Genomic DNA, 22,156 nt, shown 5'->3' on the forward strand with positions numbered 1-22,156 from the left:
GATGACAGGAGAATTGAAATGGTGAAGTGGAGAAGGTTGTTGGGAAACAGGTGTCCCCGGATAGGCTATTAATAGTGTCACCATGGCAACACGTCTGGAGGAGTCTAGCAATGTGTATCAAAACCCCTAAAAAGACGAGACAAAAACCACTATGTAGATCCAGGTGCTCACTTTCGTTGGACTTCATGTTAAGGAAGTAATCACAGGATATGCTCCCAGATATGGGAGAAAGGCGGGGTTGTTGACCTACCCATTATTGTAGAGTAAGAAGGCAGGTGACATGGGAACATTCCAAATGATTGCAGAATCATGGTATGCAGAATGAAATAACCAAGAAACCACGCTATTAAGACATCTGTTTGGGCACCTCTCCACTACTGCTAGGAGTCTTAGCTGGGGTTATCCTTGTAGTGTAGCTAGGAGTACCCTCCATCCTGCTGGTCGCCCTGGACTGGTTTTTACTTGCCTGCTTGTTTCCAAAGCTGCTTATGAAATAACCACTCTGAGGCTTATTATCAATTACAATTGTTTGGCCAATGTCTTGGGCTTCTTGCTGGCTAGCTCTAACCATTAAATCAGCCTATTTCTATTAATCTGTCTACTGCCACGAAGCTGTGACTTACTGGTGTGGCATATTACTCCTTTGGCAGCTACATGGCATCTCTTTTGATTCTGCCTACTCTCTCTCTCTGTTTAGATTTCCCACCTGGCTTTATTCTGCTAAGCCATTGGCCAAAACAGGTTTATTCATCAACCAATAAAAGCAACACACACACAAAAGGACATCCCACATCATTGTTCTAGAACTACAAATCAAATTGTTATTAGTTGGATGATCATTTTTAATTGTTTCTCTCAGAAATTTAAATATTTCTCAACACACACACACACACACACACACACACACACACACAAATCTTAGGTCTTACTCTGTAGTGGGTCTGCTCTTCACCGGAATTCTCCTGCCTTGGCCTTCTGAGTGTTGGGATTACAGACGTGAGCCACCATATCTGGATCTTTAATCTCTTCGCACTGCTGTGACTATGACAACAGTGCCAGAACAAATATGTATTGCCTTCATGTTCAGAATAAAAGCATCTGGCCAGATGTGATGGGTCATGTCTGTAAAACAGCAATTGGGAGACTCAGGCAGGAGGGCTATGAGTTTGAGGCCAGCCTAGATTATAGAAGACTCTGTCTCTAAAACAAACAAAGCAAAGGGAAAAAGTATTTGAAATAAGGGAAAATAATGAAAACAAGGAACAATCCCCATGGCTCCCGTGTACTATGGCACAGACCATGTTCTCAGTATCTCCCTTGGTGGATGCTGGGCTTCCCAACATTACCTTCAATGACCACCCCAACAACTTCTGAAATGGGGAAGCCACCATACTCTATCCAAGCATACTATCTTATTCTTCAAAAGCAATTACCAATATAACCATGAATATTAACCTATTCCGAGTTTCCCAATTTTGAGAATATATAGGCATTAAGAAAAATGAAGAAACACAAACACATTTTGATGAGGAAATAGGAGCCTGGACTGGTTAAATAATGAGATGCCTAGCAAGGATTTGAGCCCAGAGTCTAAAGTCAGAGCCTGCAGGCTTCACGCCTGAGCTATATACACTGTTTCATGGGTGTAGTTTTGAGCCTGCGCAAGTGATTTTTGAATTATGAGGGCATGAATAAGAGGTATTCATGGGAAGATGGCCATAGGGAGCAAGCCACAGAGCAGGGGTCGTGTGTAGACCAAAATGTATTCTTGTTGACTGCTCTATAATATGTGAGACCATGTTACCGTTTATATGCTATAATGACGTACTTCAATTTTAAAACACCGATAGGAAATCAAATCCAGGAATAGTTTCCCAGTCGGTGAATATATATCAAGTTCTCAACTTCATCGTCAGTAGTATTTTAGAGCATGGAGAAATATGTAAGGCACCACAAAAGTAGCCCGCTCAGTCATTAACACAGAACATTGGAAGAGTTGAAGTTTATTTATTGGATAGTGGACTACCAAGAGGCAAAAAATTACCGCCAAATTTGGAGAAAGCATGACTATTAACAAGGTCAAGTTTAAAAAAAATATTGCATTAAGACACACATATACACTCCGTTGTTAGACAGACACTGGGCTGACAGCAGGAAGACATCACAGGGCAGCTTCAGCTGCCATTGTTCTGCTTTTTCACACCTTCGAAAATGCGTCGGCCTTATAAAAAGAGAAAAACAGTGACACACAGAGGCCTGATGGAGGAGCGGTGAGCAAGGACAAACTATAAAAATACCAGACAGGTCACAGACACATGGTTTCCCATGAGAAACAGCGGGTGATAGCGATAGAAACAGTGAACAACTGTGGGTATCCCACAGTCTTCTCACACGATGGCTCAGTTCTTTATTTATTTGCAACTATATAATTGGATTATCATGATGAATAGTGCCTTGGGACTTAAAAAAACATACCAACAAAATCCAGGGTTCTGGATGCAATCATCTCTGTGTAACACAGCTATTAAAGGTCTACAGGATAGCATATACTTTAATAATAAAGGTCTTTGATACTAAGGTCTTTAATTTCTGCTGCTTCTACTTAACGATTCTTTCAGAAGGTCTTTAATACTATTTATTAAACATTCTGTAAAATGTAAGAAAGAACGTACATTCTCATGGTCACACACAGTGACACATTTACTCCTTGTTGCATATAGGCCATATGAGAGACACGGGCTGGCTGCACATTTTAGTGATCCATGCAGGGTAGGCTCACAGAAACCCCAAGCAAACAATTAGACTGGTCAGACGTGAAAACTCACACCCCCCCCCCCCCCCAGACACAAGAAGCTTAACAGCAGAATTACCAGCACTGACACCTTCATCAAAACCATGCCGGGCACAGTTAATTCTGGTTAGAAGGGCCACAAGGGACACTGGCAACGGGGAATTTTCCTGGTTCTTGACATGGGTTCAAGACTACACTCTCTTTACATGGCTTTTCCCTATACTGCAGGCATTAGCTGAAGAAGCCTTTCAGGCTTCAGATAAAAACAATCAACCTTCACTGAAAAGCTGGAAAGGGTCTCTTTTGAGTCTGATCCTGGAAGTAGCTTGCTGTAGGTCCTTAAGGCAGATGCCAGGGCTCGCTCAAACAAGTTGGAGAGCAGTCTCGAGATGTAAACAATAATATCACGACCAAGGAGTGACAACCTTGGACAAAAGCTCTTCACAAACGGGCCTGTCTGGGTAAGACAGGCTTTCTTGGCTTTTGCAGTCCATGTGGTTTATATACTAGAAATACTGCATATGTTTCTTGTTTTGTTTTGTTTCTATTGTAGAGACTTGTGGACTAGACAAAAGTTCATGGTGTTGCTTGAAAGCCAAAATTACACAGCATGGAAAAGCCATTCAAAAACCTACCGGTGTTCCGGGTTTGTTTTTGACTGTTTCCGGTTCAAATTTTACTTTTGTGGTTGGCATATGGAAAACCAAACTGGGAAATCATAATGTTGGAGTATTTTAAGGGCATGCCATCGTAGATATGAACGAGCTTATTTAGGCAGTAAGATCTCTGCAGAAAGTGCTCTGCCCGATGCCACATTCCAGAATAGCCATTGGTTTCTTTCTCCAGATTGATTATGTTTATAGGTTTCACGAATATCCCCGAAGACTTCCCAGTGTGCTTGGAGACCACGAAATTCATAGCAATATCATCACAGTTCTGAGTCTCATCGACCAGTGCGTGGACGTCTGCAGGCTGTCTCTGAAAGAGGTCCAGGTATTTGCTGTTGAAGAAGGAGGCGCCGATGAGCACCATGGAGTACTGGTCACCGTTTCCAAGTCCCGGTGTCTGCAGTTCAAAACCCCCATAACTGTAGATACCGGAAGAAGTGGCGACGTGTTTTCTAGGTACAAATCCTACAATCTGATCAGGAAATTGCTGAGGAGAGGAGGAAAGGAATAATTAGTGTGGCATTTCTTTAGAGAAGACATAGACAAAACATTTATTACAGAGGAGGTGGCTGGCTGGTTTGTCAACTTGCACTTATTTCTACATACCCCCCCCCTTAGTTAACACCCTAATTTCCTCTAATTCTGGACAACCTCATAACTTTGTCTCCTGATAAGCTTAAGTTCCACCATAACCAAAATCTCTCTGAAAAATTATTACAAATAGTCCCCTGACTATAACATCTGATCTAACAAATTTTAGTCACCATGGAGTCTAGTCCTTCAAAGTATGCTGTAAGAAAAGTTGATCACGATGGGTGTGGTGGCACACACACCTTAATCCCAGCACTCCGGAGGAAGGGGCAGGCAGACCTCTGTGAGTTCGAGGCCAGTCTGGTCTACATTGTGAGTTCCAGGCCAGGCAGGGTTATATAGAAAGACCCTGACTCAAAAAAATAAACCAACGAAAAATTACCTCACCCCAAAACAACAGCAAAAACCCAAAAGACAAAAAAACAAATAAGAAAAGTTGATCACATGAATATTATTATAGGAGATAAGATTTGAGTGATCATTTGAAAAACTATTCTAATCTTTTATGTGTATATAGACATATATATCCACAGAGCTGACTTTTATTGCTTTTCAATATTTATTTTTTCCCGTGTTGATTTTAATGTTCTTGAAAGTCACTACTGATTTTAAGCAATTTCAATATTGTTAAAATTTTAAATTTTATGCCCTTTCAGATTTAGATATTTCCTTTTCAAAAAGGAATTTAATGTGAATTTTAAAAAGTAATAAAACGTAAGTTACATATTTACACACACATACAGATAAGAGATAAAGGATCTTTGAAGAAAGAATAGATGGTAGCAAAAACAATCATATTAAGGAAGGACTTCCTAAAGGTAAAACAAAAACCAGCAAACAAAAGAAAATGTTGAATTTACAGGACTGAAAGTTTAAAAGTTTAATTCATTCTCACGAATAATGTGAACTTCACCCAGTTTGAATTTTATCTGACCAGGCAAGGGACTCTCTCTCTCTCTCTCGCGCACACACACACACACACACACACACACACACTAACACACATAGTCTAGGCTGAATTAAATTTCAAGGAACTCAGAGTGCAGTGAGGGCATTCACACATGGGAGTGGGGATCACCACGCCTGCAGAGGTCAGAAGGCTGTAAATAAGGCAGTTGGGTGAGGCAGGTGGGTGCACTGAGGTTAGTGATCACTGTGTTGCTGGAGACAGAGAGGATGCTCAGGTGATAGATGGGTGGAGGATAAAGGCTAGTAGGCTCCAAAGAAAAACCATTACGTCGACCAAATACTGAAAATTCTGACACTCTGGAGAAAGCCAGGGGAAGGAACCAAGGTGGGGCAGGGACAGACATGTGTAGGCACAGGCGACTGTCTTCGCCATCTTACGTGCACACAAACACCAAATTATGAAGAGATGCAGGACACTGACCACACAGTCAGACACTCCTGTATGTTTTTTGATATTTTATGTCTAAAACTTAAAATACGATTCGTATTTCTTTATAGTTCATTGCTCTAACAAATCACATCTTTACACTGTACTTAATTCTATCTTTATATTTAGGGTAGACTGATTTTTTTTTAATCTTAAGTAGAAATCCTATAGCTAAAACATTATATTAGAACTTTTTGTCTAAAAAGATTTTATTTACAGGGCAGGAAAAAAAACTGTTAATGTAGAAAAAAAAAGGGTACAATTCGTTAATCAATAGGCGAGGCATGAAATTAAAAACTGCAGCTTTCGGAAGGCTGGGACGGCAGGGCACTGTCACCACCTGCCCTCCATGTCCCTTGTGGCTCTGAGGGAGGATTTACTGCGAACCTGACCATCCAGGACAGGGCAGTATTTAATCAGAAGACCTGCCCACAGTTCCGGATTCCGGCCTTTCGTAGAGCAGCCTGTAAAGCTCAGCTGTCATCGGTGTATGCTCAGTGGGGGAGCTAGCAAGCAATTTATGCCTGATTGTTCAAGCTGGCTTGCAGAAAAAACCACGCCAAAACAAACACCTGCCATTATTACCTCAGATTTTCTCAACACGGTCTCCACTAGGATGCAGTCTTGTTGAGGCGATGAATACCTCCTTTTACAACAAGTTTCTTACATTGTGAACACACAAAAACATTTCCCATTTGAGACACGAATGGTCTGGGGAAAACGTTTCTGCCTTGTAGTTTGGCTGTGCCGGATCCCTTCACTCTTCTTGGGAAGCTAATTCCAATTTTGCTTCCTGCTACACCAAAATGGGAAGCTAATTTTCATGTTGTCTTAATTAAGCTCGGAAGCTCTTGACTGGCCTGTGACAATCTCAGCTATGGTTTAGATACTGCCTATATGGTTTTAGTGGCCTCCATATTAAACTAAACTGCCCTGGTTAGGTATTACACAGATAAAACTTTACCCATACAATGTCATAAAAGATATAGCAACATTACCTGCCAAATTGAGAAAGCAAAAACAAGGTCCTGGGCACTAATGAGTGTGTCATCATCTACCATTAATACTGCTGCAATGGAAAAGGAAAAAAAATACATTCAACAGTCTGGAAATGAATACAAAAATCAGGAAGACACAGTTGTGTCAACACATACAGTTCAAACTGAGTGTTTCTGAACCCAATTAGTAAATTAAAAATGTATCCTTAGAGAGATCTGTCTCGTAGGGTATTTCCCTGTGGGGAAATATCAACATGCAATTATAGTCCATCAACCAGAAATGAACACTTAAATACAGCCAAGGTTCTTTTAAGAAAATCCTACCCTGGAGAAACTGTTACACATGGGAAGAAGAGAGTGCTACAAATACATTAAGCATAAATTGTGCAGGCTGTGCTGGCTGGCTTTATGCGAACTTGACACAAGCTATAGATACCTGAGAGGAGGGAGCCTCTACTGAGACAATGCCTCTTATAAAACTGGGCTGTAGGCAGGCTCTTAGGGCATTTTCTTAATTAGTCATTGATAGGGAGGGTCTGGCCCATTGTGGTTGGTGCTGTTCCCTGGGCTGATGGTTCTAGGTTCTATAAAAAAAGCAAGTTGTGCAAGCCATGAGGACCAAGTCAGTAAGCAGCACCCCTTCACGGCCTCTGTATTAGCTCCTGCCTCCAGATTCTTGTTCTGTCTGAATTTCTGTCCTGACTTCTTCAATAATAAACAGTGATGTAGAAGTGTAAGCAAAATAAGCCCTTTCCTCCCTAAGTCACCTTTGGTCATGGTGTTTTATCACAGCAATAGTAACCCTGGCTGGGACAGTCATCTTACGACGTTTCCTGAGTGAATTAATATACACTCTGAAAGTACTATGCCACATGGCATACCTTTGAAAAATATTTCAACATTACCCTCTTTGTTATCATTACAAGATGCATGTGATTCCCTCCCTTAGGAAACTGCTTGTTAGAAACCTGGAAATCGCTTAAGTGTTTCAAAGTGCTTTTTTAAAAAATGATAACTCCCCTAAAAGTCAGCAGTCCGTCTGCCCACCCACACGAGCCCTGTCAGTTGCAGAGCCCAGTTTTGACTCACCGTTGGTCTCCAGCTCGGGGAAGACCTGGAGTCGATTCCTCATCTTGTTGGCTGTCTGTGTTTTGAAGAGGACAGGGACGGGGTGCGGCCCGAGAGAATTCCATAACTCCTCCGGTCCCTTCTCGCCCACGTTGTTCCACACCACGATCACTTTGTGCAGATTTGGCACTGCCTGATAGTGGTTCAGGAGTCTCAGTAAGAGGTCCGTCCTGTTGTACGTCTGCATGACGAGAGTGAACGAGTCCAGGGCGGGTGTGCTCTGGGGTTTGATGTCCCTGCGCAGGCTGAGCATCTTGTCCTCTTTGACGGTGGGGAGCAGATTGGTCAGAGCTCCAGCCACGAGCAGTAACACGAGGATGACCACCAGGGAGAAACGGAGCACTCGGATCCCCATGACTCTTCCAGGAAGTTTGCAGATGTGGCAACACCTGGAATAGAGAGCACAACACTCTTAGCATGGATTTTAATTGACGTCTCCTCCTCCTCTTCACCCCGCCCCCACCTCCTTCCACTCTATTCTTCCTTCATCTTCTCATTTGATAGTTTAGATGCTCACAGGGGTTCGATAACTTTTCCAGGGCTATCAAACAATTTGAGTTTTACATCAAGAAAATCTGTCCCCAGGGGTCAGGCTGTTCATCACTGTGGGCTGTGCTGTTCTGCCTGGATTCACCCACAGGCTGAAGTAGGGGCTTGTGGTGATTTGAATGAAAATAGCCCTCCCCACCCAGGTTCTTATATTTCCACACTTAGTTCCCAGTTGATTAACTGTTTGGGAAGATTAGGGGGTGTGGCCTTCTTGGAGGTGGTACACCACTGGGAGTTTCAAAAGCCCATTCCAGGCTAGTATCTCTGTCTCTTTCTCCCCGCCCCCCAACCCGTGTCTTGTCTTTGTCTCTCTCAGTCTGTAGCCTACAGAGATCAAGAAGTTCTCAGCTACTTCTCCCACACCATGTCTGCCTGCCACCACGCTCCCCACCATGATAACGAGGGACTAACCCTCTGCAACCCTAAGCAAGCACCAATTAAATGCTTTCTTTTGTAAGACTTGCCTTGGCCATGGTATCTCTACAGCAACAGAACAGTAACTAAGACAGGGCTCTTGTACTTCCAAAGGACCACATCTCACAGCATAGATCATAAGGCATGGTGATGCATACTTCAATCCCAGCATTCAGGAGTTGAGGCAGGGGGATTGCCAATTCCAGGCCAGCTTGGGCTACATAATATATACTAAGACCCTACCTCAAACAAAACAAAACAGTCTTCCAGAGCCAGCCCTGGACTAGCAGGAGTGAAGAGATAACAAATGAGGGTAGCTTGGACATCCACTAGTCAGAAAGTTTTTTCTAATCAACCTCTCAAACATACATATGTTAAAAAGGTTAAATCTTCCTGCCAGTTTTACAGACTTAGAAATGACTTTCTGACTCCACACATTATCATTTCCAGGATTGCTACCTCCTGCTTGAACACTGATGGTTTTTAATTACCCCTGCTTCTGATTCCAGACGATTACTCCACAAACCTCCTCTAGGCTTTCCAGACATGTCCTTATGTTGTACTCTGGCAACTGTGTCTGTATCTGTTTTGTCAGTGTAGGAATTCCGCTCGTCATAGCTGCAGCCGTCTTTGGATGTCACCTCTGTGACCGCCCGAGTAGGAAGCTGGGTTTCTCTCTCTAGTTTCCCAGCACACCAGAAACAGATAAAACCGTGGGAATCGCCAGGCCTTCCCATCAGACCCCACTGAAAGCGTATGCTGGAGTCCTTAAGATTATCTTAAGATAAACCAGCTACAATCTAGAGAAGATGGTCACATCTGCCTCACCCTGTAAATACACCTTGTGCTGACCCATACTTCAGGAGGTCTGGCTTGTGCTTCTGCCATCTGGTGCCACACTTCCGTGCCAATTCCCCAATAAATTCTGGATCTGTCTGTCTTTCCTCCTTGGCCTCATAGCACCCTGGGGCCAGTCCCCACACCTAGGACCTACCGTACAAGTAAGTACAAAAGCCAGTATTGGGGAAAATAGATTGTCCAAAAAAAAAAAAAACCTCACTAATGAAGAGACGATATTAAAAAAAAATCAACTAGGAATTTCTGGTCAACATTCTAAAAATACCTTTAGGTCAACAAAACAAATTTCTTAGGATCAGAAAGAATAAGAGAGTCTGGGAGAGACAGCTCCGTGGAAGAACTGTTTGCCATGCAAGGATCTGATTTTGATCCTTAGCACTGCTGTGAAAAGCTGGGTGTGGTAGCAAGGCCTGTAATCCCAGCACAGCAGAGACAGAGTCAGGTGGATTCTTGGTGTTTACTGGCCAGCCAGTGGACCTTAGTGTCCATGTCCCAGTGAGAGACCCTGTCTCAAATAATCAAGGTGACTGGAGCCTGAGGATCATTACACCAGAAGCTGACTTCTACCCTTCCCATATATATATGAACACACACACACACACACACACACACACACACACACACACACTACATCCCTTACACACAGAGAAAGAAAGAATATGGAATCATTATTACCTGTTTATTTGTTTTGAGACAAGGTCTTGGGACAAAGCTCTGGCTGGCCTTGGATTATATAGCACAGGCTAATCTCAAACTTGTGTATTAGGCCCGATGACTTTGATCCATCCTCTACTCCCTTTTCATTCCTATTGAAACAATCTCTCTTCCTAGATTGCACAGTAAACAGACACTCTGATAAAAGATGAAGAAGCTCTTAGGACTTCTCACTGGAAACCAACTATAGCTAAGGCATGGATCAGTCCCAAGCACAACTCTACTCTTCTTAGTAGAAAACTGTCTTTATGTACCATGCTCTGTTTCCTTCCACCTTCTTGGAAAGGTGTAGTAGTAGTGTGTGCATACAGAGCACACATAAGGTCTTCATTTCACAGCCGTGGTTGAACTCGGGCAGCTGCAGCTAGGCCATTATCCCACCAACAACCCCTTAGACCAGGCTAAGCCATCTTTCCTTCTGCACAGAGGACATCTTGCAGGAGTATTGTGTTAAAATCATCACCACGCACCCATGACCTTGCTTCATGGCCTGAAGTGTGCTTTATAACAGCAGAGAGATTTCTCTAGTTCAAGGCCAGAGAAGAACCACACAGGTTAGTTTTCACACCCTGCATTTAAGCTGCTGAGGATGCAGATCAGGGCACACATACATTCCCTGATGGGACAGTGTCCTGACTCAAGTGCGGCTTCACTGTTTCTTATCTGAGGCAGGGCCTCTGTCTTCGCAGCGCAGGCTGACCCTGCAGGCACAGTCCTCCTGTCTCAGTCTCCGGAGTGCCCGGGTTACAGGAATGCACCATCATGTCCACCCTTGGGAAGAGCTTGTTCACAAGCCACAAAGCCTCTCATGTTTCCAGTCTGGACTTGAAATGCAGTGTTCCTTAGCCAGACAGATTTCTGGGAAGTTTTCAAGGGCATTTGGTCTTGGACTATTTTCTGTAGTTTGTTCTATCAAGAAAAGCGATTTTGTGCTTCTGCCTCTATCATGGCCTCATTCTGAGGCACAAATACAATTAGTAACCTCAGCTTTCATGTAATTATTTTTCAAGAACAGTAATCTAAGGCTTTGGAGCACAGCATTTTCATTCCATGTGCTCTCTCCCTAAAAATACAGACTGCCAAGACGGTCAACCAAAGGTAAGATGCAGGAATTAATAATCTTGATTCCAAAGGCTCGAAAATCCTTTCAGCACTGAATTTAAAAACAGGTCTCCTAAAACACATGCTCAGCTCTGCATGGTTAGTTATAAACACTCGGGGAAGCAAGGTTTTGCCAACTGCATTAAAGAACACCAGATCAAGAGCTTTGGACTGCTCTATGGAGCTCAGCAGACTCGACATATTCTACACCTTGGAAATGTTTCCACCCACTTACTACCCGGCAGTCTAATTTGGAAAAAGTAATGGAGATTCATTACTGTCGATAATACAAACTTTTGACAATATTAAACACCTTCCGGGGCGACAGCTTCCCGTTCGCTTACACCCCTAAAGTGGCGCTTATTCCCTGTGCCACCACACAAGTTTTCCCTTCCAAACACCTCCTAAGCCTCAACTTTACTTGTATCAGACAGGTTTCAGGAGAGCTGAATAATTTATGACTTTAGCGATAGATCATAAATATTTCATTTGGCATTTATTAAATAATGTACCTCAATTAAATTATGCAAATTCCTTAACTTGCCTGGAAGAGTAAAAGAGAAAGGACTTTCCAAGGGGCTGTACAAGGCGCACACTCCTTTAGCATGGCTGAGGGTTAGCGCTCTATTGAAGGCTTGTTGCAAACAACCCTGATACACTTTGGATAGTTCAAGTCTTGATAGTTTCTTTTGTTTTGTTTTCTAAAGACAGAACCTATCATCTAACACACAGCTCTGAATGGGCATCAAAGAGCACACCAGCAAGAGGTGAAGAAATAAGAAGTAAAAAAAACAAAACTGGGTACCCTGCTTTTAACACCAACTTTTCTCCTTTATTTTTTTTTCTGTTTTAAAATCGTGTCTGTGCTTATTTACTGATACCCTGTCTCACTCTGAAGGGGATCTCACAGCTTCTTTCCCCGTCTTTTGAGAAAGTCTCTCTGTGTAGCCCTGGTTTATCGGAACTTGCTATGTATAGCAGAATAGGCTTGAACTATGAGCTCCACCTGCCTCTGCCTCCCTAGTGCGGAGACTATACCCAGCTGACAGCTCTTAGTCTATTTTCTCTTGCCCCCACAACCACACTAGTCAAAAAATAACTAATAAACAATGCAAATATCAACAGAACACAGCAAAGGTCCTTCTTGTCTCCGTGTCTCCAAATAAAAAAAAAATCAAGGTTCTCCCAGTGATTATTTCAACTTGCAGGTAGGTTCATATCTTAGTTCTGCATGGGTAAAGAACACATCCATCCTTTTGGTTATTTTGATAATCTGCTACTCTACTACAGAAGTTTTTCAACCATAGATGGTTGTACCATTCAAGGATAGCTGGCCAAGTCTGGAGACATTTTGGGTTGTCACGACTGAAGGGGAGACACTATGGCTATCTAGAGGGTAGATGTCAGGAGTACTGTGGAACAATCACAATGAGCAGGACGGCACCCACAGCACAGTATTATGGAGCCTGTTGTGCTCAAAGCACCAAGGTGGAGAAGCCTTGCTCTGCTTTTCAGTTGCCTAGTAAGATCCACTTGAACATAGAAAGAAAGGCTACCAGAGAATCCACTGCTATTTGTTATGCTTGAACAAGGAATAAAGCTGCCAAAGACGTCCCAATATTTGGTCACCTCCCTGAAAAGACAAGTAATCCTCGGATAGAAGGATCTCAGAGGCCTCTAACGCCCACTTCTTCTTTCTATAGATCAGCAGTTGGAGGGCTGGGGAGGGACACTTGCAGTCTTGCAGCTGTACTGGCCTATGCAGCAGCACCAGGAGAACCAAGGCAAGCTTTTCTGGCTAGCCCAGCCCACGACTGTCCACTGTGGCATGGCTGTTCCTAAAACACCTGGCAAGTAATGTAAAAATTAGTTCGTTGAATAAGAACATTTTTATAGTTTCAACGAGATGTCACCTTCCACAAAATGCACCTATTTAAAGAATATGGTTCAGTGTGTTCTTTTAATGTCCTCTGAGTTTTGGAAACATCATGACTGTTTTATTGTTGTTGTTACTGTTTGTTTGTTTTTAAGATGGAGTCTTGACTTGTATCCCAGGCTGGCCTCATATTCTCAATCTTGCCGCCTCAGCATCCCGAGTGCTAAAAATGCAAGCGAGTGCCAATACGTTCATTCAAGATTCATTCTGAAAACACCCTCGGTGCCCACAAGGAAACTCAGGCCTATGAATAGTCCCTTCAATTTCCATTAATCGCATCCTTTCCCAGCTCCAGAAAAACCACAAATTTACTTTTTGTCTCAATGAATTTGCCTATTCTAGACATTTCTATGAATGCAACTATACAATATATAATTTTTATACCTTTTGTTGTTGTTTGTTTGGAGCCTGTCCTGGAACTAGATCTTGTAGACCAGGTTGGCCTCGAACTCACCGAGATCTGCCTGTTTCTGCCTCCCGAGTGCTGGGATTAAAGGAGTGCGCCACCACCGCCCGGTTGCCTTTTATATCTTATTCCTTTTACTTTGCAAAAACATTTTCAAACTTCATACACAGATTTAAGCATCTCTTTTTGGCATGCATGTGTACATGATGTGTGTGTGTGTGTGTGTGTGTGTGTGCATATTGACTTGGAATGTGGGTGGGCACACATGTGTGTGGAAGCTACAGGCTGGCATTGCTTATCTTCCTCAATCCTATCCACTTTATTAACTTTAGTAGCGGCAAGGTCTCTGCTGACCCAAGAACTTGCAGATTCGGCTAGTCCAGCTAGTCAGCTTGACCTACAGATTCTATCTCTGCCTCTGGAGGGAGCACGGGGACTAGGGGGCCTGCCACGCCTGCCTGGCACTTACGCCATTTCTGGGGATTGTCACATTTGCACTGAGAGCACGGAATGTACTGCCTTGTCCTTTTCAGGCCTCCCCCCATTCTATTTTCGCTCCCAGATAATGTTCTAGTATACAGACAGTTCGCATTTTGCTTATCTGCTCATCAACGGCTGTGTACTTCGGTTGTTTCCATATTTGGGCTATTATCAATATTGCTGCAATGAACATTTATGAGCAAATGTTTATGCAGACATTTGCCATCGCTTCTCTTGGGCAAACGCTGAGCTGTGGAACTGCTGACTTAGGACGTGAGGAAAGTTTACATTTCTGAGGGAAGTGGTTTCTGGGAGACGATTGTTGGAAACATTTTAGATGTGGACATAAGATAAAGTAAGAGAGCAAACGATACACAGCAAATGAACTGTGAGTTACAAATACGTGTATGCCTTTAAATGGAAAGGGAAATCTGAATTTTCCAAGACGCGCTACCTACTAACAGTCCCCAGAAGCAGTACTGCTGAATTCTTTTCTTGGGGCTACTTGCTTCAGCCTGAAAGAGCCACCGTTATGCAGAGAGAAGCTGTAAACAAATATGTCAGAGTGGAACAGGAACAAAAAATGTCCTCTGGCTCATCAGGTAGAAACACAGCGAGTGGCTTGGCACCAGACAACGCGGATCTGCCGCTTTCATCTTGATGCCACAGATGGTAGAAGAATGATAACTATTCTGCCATTTCGCTGCGCGATCTGCCCGATACGGCACAGACTGTTTCTCTTTGGGCTCATTCTCCAGGATATGTACTTGCATAAAAACTGATGATTATAGACGACAGATGCTCAGAGAAAGGCCTTCATCTGCCAGACGAGAAAACCCTCCCAAGGTGAAACGCAAAGGTCATTTCAGAACGTGGGGCTTCCCTCTACAGACCTGCGAGATGAGCGGGAAGACACAGCTGCCGACTGCCTAGCAGCTTCTGGCCAGGTAGACTGCGTGCAAATGGCACTGTTCGCACTGAGGCAAAGGGGCTGGTGACATACAGCAAGCCCATCTGTCTCCTGTCTTAGCCATTTACCTACACTTCCTTCTGCCAATCCGAACAAACTGCGCCCCATCAAATCTTTCAAATATCACCGGCACTCTGCAACTTTCCCTCCCTGCCCTCCACCCCATGTGCTCCTCAGGCATGGAGACAGATCTCAGTTCCCGGTGTTACAGCCACACCTCCAGCACCTTCTCTGCAGTGGATGTATCTCTTTCATTACATTGAGTTATTTTGTGTGGGGAGAGGCTCCTGTCACACAGGCATAGGGAGGTGAGAACTGAACCTGGGTCCTCTGGAAGAGCAATCAGTGCTCTTCACTGATGTGGGATGTCTCTCTGTAGGTGGTGATTATGTTTTATTACCATTGGTTAATATAGAAGCTGATTTGGCCAATAGTCAAGTAGAATATGCCTGGCGGGAAATCCAATCAGATTTTCTCCTTGTGGAGAAAAAGGGTGGAGTGGAAGAGACTCCAGCAGCTGCAGGAGTAAGGTGTGAGGTAATAATCCATGAGACTTTTGGTAAAATACGTGTATAATAGAAAACAGATACATAATAGAGTAATAGAAATGGGTTCATTTAAGGTGTAAGAGCTAGTTAATAATATGTCTAAGCTAATAGGCCGAACACTTTGGAATTAATATTAAGCCTCAGAGTAGTTACTCTAAAAGGGCCTTGGGACTGGGGTGGGGACAGAAAAAGCCTCCATTTACACTTCACCACTGAGCCATTTCTCCAAGCCCAGGTTGGAGTTTTGTTCATATTCATAAATCCATTCTTGTCACTGTTACTTCAGAAATGTCACACTGCCCTTCATTCATTCTGTCAGTTCTGGCCTCTCACCTTCTCCCAAAGAGCTCACCAGATTCTTGACTTCTGTTACTTGTTTTGCAAGACTAAACATATCAAAAAATACTTAAAGTTACTCTGTGTTAATCATAAGCTTCAAAAGGCAGGAATAAATACACACAGAGACACACACAAAAGATACAGATAAAAGTGTCAAAGATGTTTCTTGCGATCTTGCCATGTGTGTGAACAGTCAATCATACAGCTACATGAATGGTGATCAGCTAAGTCATAAACTCTTAGGGCTAAAGCAACCCATCTTTTCCAGTAACAGTACACTGCACAGACATATAGACACACGCGATCATTGATAACCACTGAAAACCGTGTCCTTTAGAAGGCCTAGCTCTGTCTTTACTGTATTTCTGGAGCTATAGTTCTGAAACAGAATCACTAAAATATTGTTTCTTAAAGCTCCATATATATACTACCACATTTGACTAGGTAAGTGCTACAGTACCAGGTCACTCCCCAGGGCATACCGTGAGAAAATCATTTCTGCACTGATTACATCACAGTCAAGCCCTCTGCTGCAGGCAGCCAGGGTGAGTGAGCTACTTCGGTACCGTTAAATCAAGTTAGAGGGAACAGCACTGGCAGCATTCAAAGCAGGGGATCAGTCACTACACACCAGTGTCTCTAGTGCCTGTCCCGATCTCCCTTGCCAGTCTATACTAAAAGCTGGTCATCAGTCTTGGGCTTTCAGCTCCTCCTTCTTCCCTTTCCTGCTCAGAACATCATGTTCTCAGCACAGCTCCAGGGAGTCACTATCAATAACTAGAACTTATCATCATCCATTTACAGGGAAATAAAACATACCTATGTATAAATTGCTTTTAATGCACAGCCTGCCTCCCTCGATCCAGCCATTTATCACGGAGGCACAGAGTGAGGTCCTCTCAACCTCCAAAGTGCACAGGTGTGAATTATCATAGATAAAATCTTTAATCGTTTCTCTTGGAATTGTCAGTTAATTACAGATGATTATGATGATAATGCCATGTTGGAAGATGACCAATCCAATGGAAGCCTACTAGAAGAGGATCAAGAGTGCCCTTATTCCTAAGAGGCACACTGTGGACTCCACAAGGATTCAAGGCATCAATGGACACTATAATCTAGAAATCTAGAAATAGAAAAGTGGTTTTAGCCCAGCAGAGTCTAACGCAAAATTCGTTTGAGAACTGGGTCAGAAAAGATGTCAAGTCCATCTGCAAATCGATCGTTTTCGCCATTTCAGGATACAGGCGCTTTTCATTTGAACCTCTACCTGTTTTAGTAAACGGAAGATTGGGGAGGTGGGGAGAAACACTGTCAGGTCACAAATCCCTGGACTCTTTCCCTTCTAGTGGAAACTGGTTTTCAGCAGCCTCCAAAGCTGCTTCCTGAGGAGAAACAGATTCATGCATATGAATTATGACTTAGAAGCATTTTCAGATACTAAGCACCAGTTCACGTCAGCTTTCTCACTTGAGTGGGGGAAGGTCGGTCACACAACCTTAATGGCGCTCTGTCTTCTCAACAAACATTTATAGGTTCTTACCACGTGCCCAGCACGGTGGGAAAGAGGGCAGACATAGCTTATCTTACCCTCAGTTAGTCATAGCAATGGAAGTTGCCAGAACTTTCCTCCCTTGACATTATACAACAGTTCCAACTGAGAGCATTTTTAATTCTTGGAGAGAAAAAAAAGAAGATAGGACAGAATAGGAGAAGTGTTTCCTGAACCACAGACAGAGTGGTGGGCCAGAATCAAACTCCGGACTCACTTGAGCAACTCTGTACTCTCTCCATGTTTTGCAGGGATGCTATTTTCAGCTTTAGTCCAGGCTACAAGAGTATTTCACATATAGAGGTAATGGAGCTTGCGGTGTAGGCTCAGTACATGCTTAGAATATATAAAGCCATAGGCTCAATCCTCAGATTAAATTGATTAAAAAAGAAGACACAACACTTGGTCTTTGCCAAAAGGCTGAGTTGCTCAATCTCAGAAAGGCCTCCATACACCACAAAAAGGAACCTTCAAGTATTGATTTTATCCCAGAATCTGGATTAGGATTTTAGTGGATTCACCCTAAAAGAGGCCTTGTGGTATTTTCTAGTAAGTCCTGGTTCCGGCTACAATTTTCTTTTTGAGACTCACTATACAGTCAAAACTGGCATCAAATTCACAGTCCTCGTGGCCTAGCCTCCCCAGGGCTGGGACAGCTTCCATACCTGCCAGAACTTTTATTTTCAAGAAAATAAAACTACCAATGCAAAAAATTTGAACTAAGCTGGGTATGGTGACATATGCCTTACTCCAAGCACTTGGAGGCAGAGTAAAGGCAGTCAGATCTCTGTGCATTAAGAGGCCAACTTAGTATACACAGTGAGCAGGTTCTTGGCTAGTCAGGGCTAGCGAGTGAAACCCCGTGGCAACAAAACAAAAACCCAAAGGAAAAAATACAGACGAAAATAGCTGTATTTCATTATTGTCATATTTATAATAGCTCTAAAAAAAAAAAAGAAAGAAAAGAAAAAGTCACCCAAGTGTCCATGGATGAATAGAGAATAGATCTATTTGGGAAGCGTGAGACATATAGATACACAACAGACTTTTTATTCAGCCTCAAAAAGGAAGTTAAACTATGGAAAACAAAGACTCAAACAAAAAGGACAACTATTGCATGATTTTCCTTAACATGATGTATTTAGTCAAACTCATAGAAACAGGATGTAGACTCGAATTGCCCAGGGCTGGGAGCAGGTAGAAAAGGCTAGTTTTTGCTTGTTTGTTTGTTTTTATTTTTTTAATGGGTATAAAGTTTCAATTTTATAAGATGAAAAAGTTTTGGAGATCAGTTATATACCAATATAAAAATATTTAAGACTCCAGAGAGGCAAATGATATATTTTACTGTATGTATTTTTCCATGTATTTTTTTTTTTTTTAAAGCAACAGAATCTGTTACTTACCTCATTGTGTAACTAATTTTTTTACAGCAGCATCCCTTATGGCTTCAGTGCTCGACAGGAACAGTCTTCCTTGGTGCTATTAAAAGATATCAAAGAATTTTCTGTGGTGCTTCAAGTGACTTTTAAATTAAAAATTGCTATTCTATGTTCTAAAAATTACATTTGGGGGACAAGGAAGATAAGTGTTTTCCTGCTGGTTGATGCTAACAGCTGTGGCTCTTCTGTATTTAGACCTCTTTGGCGGGTCCAGAAACAGAAGACACAGGGATCATCCCAACTCCTGAACATCGACACACTCGGAACCCAAGCAAACACACCATGAAGTGAATCCAAGGGCCATGTGTATGTATCATTTGCATCACTATTCAACTCCTAGACTTCCATGTGCCATTACTCCTAGCTACTGCTGTAATGCCTTTTGTTCGGCAGCAGTTCACAGGACATTGATCTGCAGTATCTCATAAACCATGGGTCTGAAACAGGGTTGCACATAAATGCCAGCCCGGATTACTGAGGTTGACAGATGGCATCCTTCTCACGCTTGCTGTCTGCCATTGGGAAGGACCTGGAACAAGAGGAGTTTCCGTCCTTTAATCCTCTCTGCTTCCATTTTTCAATTTTCAACCACATGTCTGAACAGCTGGGTTTCTAGCCCCCGCCCCCCCCCCCATAGCATGCACAATTAATCAAAAGCAACTAATTGACGATGTAAACCAATATTTAAAGGTTCACAGTAGGAACACGTTGATTAATGTAAGAACATTTATTACTCTGTCTATTTTATGGTCTTCCCTAGTCATTTGAACTTGTAATGCGTGAAGGAATTAAGAATTATGACTAGGGATTTCCCAAGTACCCCATCTGATTGGCGACTTGCTAAATACTGACCACCAAAATAGAGCTGAGAAATCAAAAACATTTTCCTCCCAATTCATCTTTTTCTTTTTTTTTTTTTTTTTTTGCTAAAAATGGTTGCAGAGGTAAAAGGAATGGGTTAGCATACAGAGAAAGGCTCCCTGAGTGATAGCTGTCTCTCTTCACTCCTCCCAACTCATTTCCCATGTATAATTTACACACCATGCAACCCTAAAACACGGGACTCTTTACATCAGCTTGTCCTCTCTGGAAAACTGTTTCAGGCAACGAACTTTGCCTTTATACCCCCAATCGCCATCACAGAGTGTGACACAGACTAGATACTCACCAAATGGATTACTGAATGAGAGAGTCAAATTTTGACACAACATACACAGGGAAACATGTACAGGACAGATATTATTTTGAGATAAAAAAATAGAAAGAAAGAAAGAAAGAAAGAAAGCATAGTGAAAACAATTTCTGCCCCTAGAACTTTTCCTGATTTAAACAGTGTCCCTCTCTGAGCTTTATATTGCAAACAAAAATTCCTTTAATGCTGAATTGGCCATTGGCCATTATGCTATCCAGGGCTTAAGGATTTGAAATAGCACTGCTACTTTTAGAAAGGAGAAGATCCCCAAGAGAGCATCTATCTTAAATCTTGAAGGGAGGGAGCTAAATCTAGGAGTCTCTAGTAATTGATAGAGCTGAAATTAATTTTCTTTCATGTATTTCAAAATTATTCAGTAATGGGTAATGTGGGTTTCTCCCTAAGCCAGCTAAGCAATTGCAGATCTACAGTAGTACAAGACGGAATACAAAATTTATTTCCAAAGGCAGAATAAAAAACTCATAGGCTCAACTTGCAGCTGACCTTGAGGTGAAGGCTGGAAATCAGTTGCTGAAAATTGATTATTTCTATGTATCCCCACTAACATACTGAAATAAAGCGGCCTTGAAAGGAAAAAAATAGGTTGCAATGGAAATATTTAGTCTTAAACTACTTACTTACTCTGCATCCAGTTAGGGCTTCCCCAGCAATGCAGTAAAGCAAGATTCAAAGACTACTCTAAACACAAAAGTATCTTTTAAAAAGTAAATGCTATTAATTGAAAATATTCACTTAAAATTAAATAATCAAATATAACCCAAGAAAAGCAAAGACAAAAATGCTCTTCCCAGAACTTAATATGTAGAATTAAGCCGTTTTTTTTTACCAGCAGATTTTAAGGGTTTACATTTTTTAAAAAATTACAAGATACATTTTCAAAAATCAAATTACAGAATAAATCCCTCCTACACATAAAGTTCCAAGAACGAAGGCAAAACAGTCATAGATTCCAAATGGAAAAATAAAATCAACGAAAGAGGATTTTACAGTCGCCTCACCTCCAGTGCAGAGGATTGCAGTGGGGCCAGCAGGATTATTTCCAGCTTGGTTCGCACAAAACGGAAGGGGAGTCTCCTTTGCTTGTCTCTTTCCCACCCCCTCTCCTAAACCAGGCTTCCAACCTCTTCCCCAGTCCAGCTGATAACCTAGGAAACGTACTGCCCGCAAAGTGAGAGCCCAGAGCAGGGGACAGTCCCCGAGTGGCCATCCCTCCCTCCCTCCCTTTGGGTGACGCTCCACTTCCTGTTAGGCAAATAGACAATCCCAAGAAGCTCGGTTCTGTAGTTTCCAAGCCACCTCCCAAAGCCAAACCCTCTTTCTCGGTTTCCATTCCTAGGGAACAACTTTTAATTTCCACGTGGCCAGCTAACCTTGTCTAAACAATCCCCCAGAAAGATTCTGGAGTGTGTCCTTACCCAGCCCAGGCCCAGAAGGCTCATCCACAGCGTCGGCTTGTGACTGCACCTCCTGAAATGGATCATAGTGACAGCTACTGTCCCGGGGTGACCGGGATGCTAATGGGACGAGTTAGCGCTTGTCATCAGGGCTGCAACCAACTGAGGTTGCCCGGGAGGGACAAACAACATGAAGCCACAGCCTCCACGTACCTATTCCTAAAAGACTTCTTTACAATACCTTTAAGTGTTTCTTTTGCAAGGCACCCAACGATCGCGTCCCGCGTGGCGGTTTCCGCGGGTGGGGTGTACTCCCTTAGCGTTGACCTCGCGAAGCTATCGTCGTGCATCCTGCGCAGTGGCGGCGCAGCACGTGGCTGCCTGGGTCCCTCAGCGGTGCTGCCTCAAGCACAGCGGGGAGTTGAGGTCTTCAGGGGGTTAACGCAGAAGGGGCTAGCGCGGGCTGCACTGCATCCGGGAACGCTGGTGGTGGGAGATCCGGGTGGGTGACATCAGGCCCTGAACCCAGGCAGCCACGTCTGCAGAGCCGCAGCTGAGGATTTCCTTCATGAGATCAGGAGAGAGGACCCCCGGTTCAGCTGGAGGATCCCCCGAGCCTTGCAGCCCGGGCTTTCTGCAGCCCTCCCAGAACCCCGCCTCCTCCCGCC

General features: G+C 43.0%; 1 protein-coding gene across 5 annotated transcripts; it reads right to left on the bottom strand.

Annotated features, from left to right (window-relative positions):
- Nucleotides 1-1,991: 1,991 nt before the first annotated feature.
- Extl2 (exostosin like glycosyltransferase 2) lies at nucleotides 1,992-22,148 on the bottom strand. 5 transcript variants are annotated; one of them, XM_041656972.1, is made up of 5 exons: nucleotides 21,730-22,148; nucleotides 18,846-18,921; nucleotides 7,534-7,961; nucleotides 6,445-6,515; nucleotides 1,992-3,946 (listed from the first exon to the last, which is right to left on the bottom strand). In XM_041656972.1, exons 2-5 carry the CDS (start codon nucleotides 18,848-18,850, stop codon nucleotides 3,461-3,463), a joined length of 990 nt encoding a protein of 329 aa, XP_041512906.1. In that variant the 5' UTR covers nucleotides 18,851-18,921; nucleotides 21,730-22,148; the 3' UTR covers nucleotides 1,992-3,460. The 5 variants fall into 5 exon arrangements, with proteins under 5 accessions (XP_041512906.1, XP_041512922.1, XP_041512914.1 ...); XM_041656988.1 differs by having other exon boundaries at nucleotides 21,702-22,148; XM_041656980.1 differs by lacking the exon at nucleotides 21,730-22,148 and adding an exon at nucleotides 21,510-21,564.
- Nucleotides 22,149-22,156: the final 8 nt, after the last annotated feature.

The sequence above is a fragment of the Microtus oregoni genome, unplaced genomic scaffold (genome assembly GCF_018167655.1).
Source record: "Microtus oregoni isolate MIOR12 unplaced genomic scaffold, Mior012 000000F_ref0000247, whole genome shotgun sequence".
NCBI classification, from domain to species: domain Eukaryota; kingdom Metazoa; phylum Chordata; class Mammalia; order Rodentia; family Cricetidae; genus Microtus; species Microtus oregoni.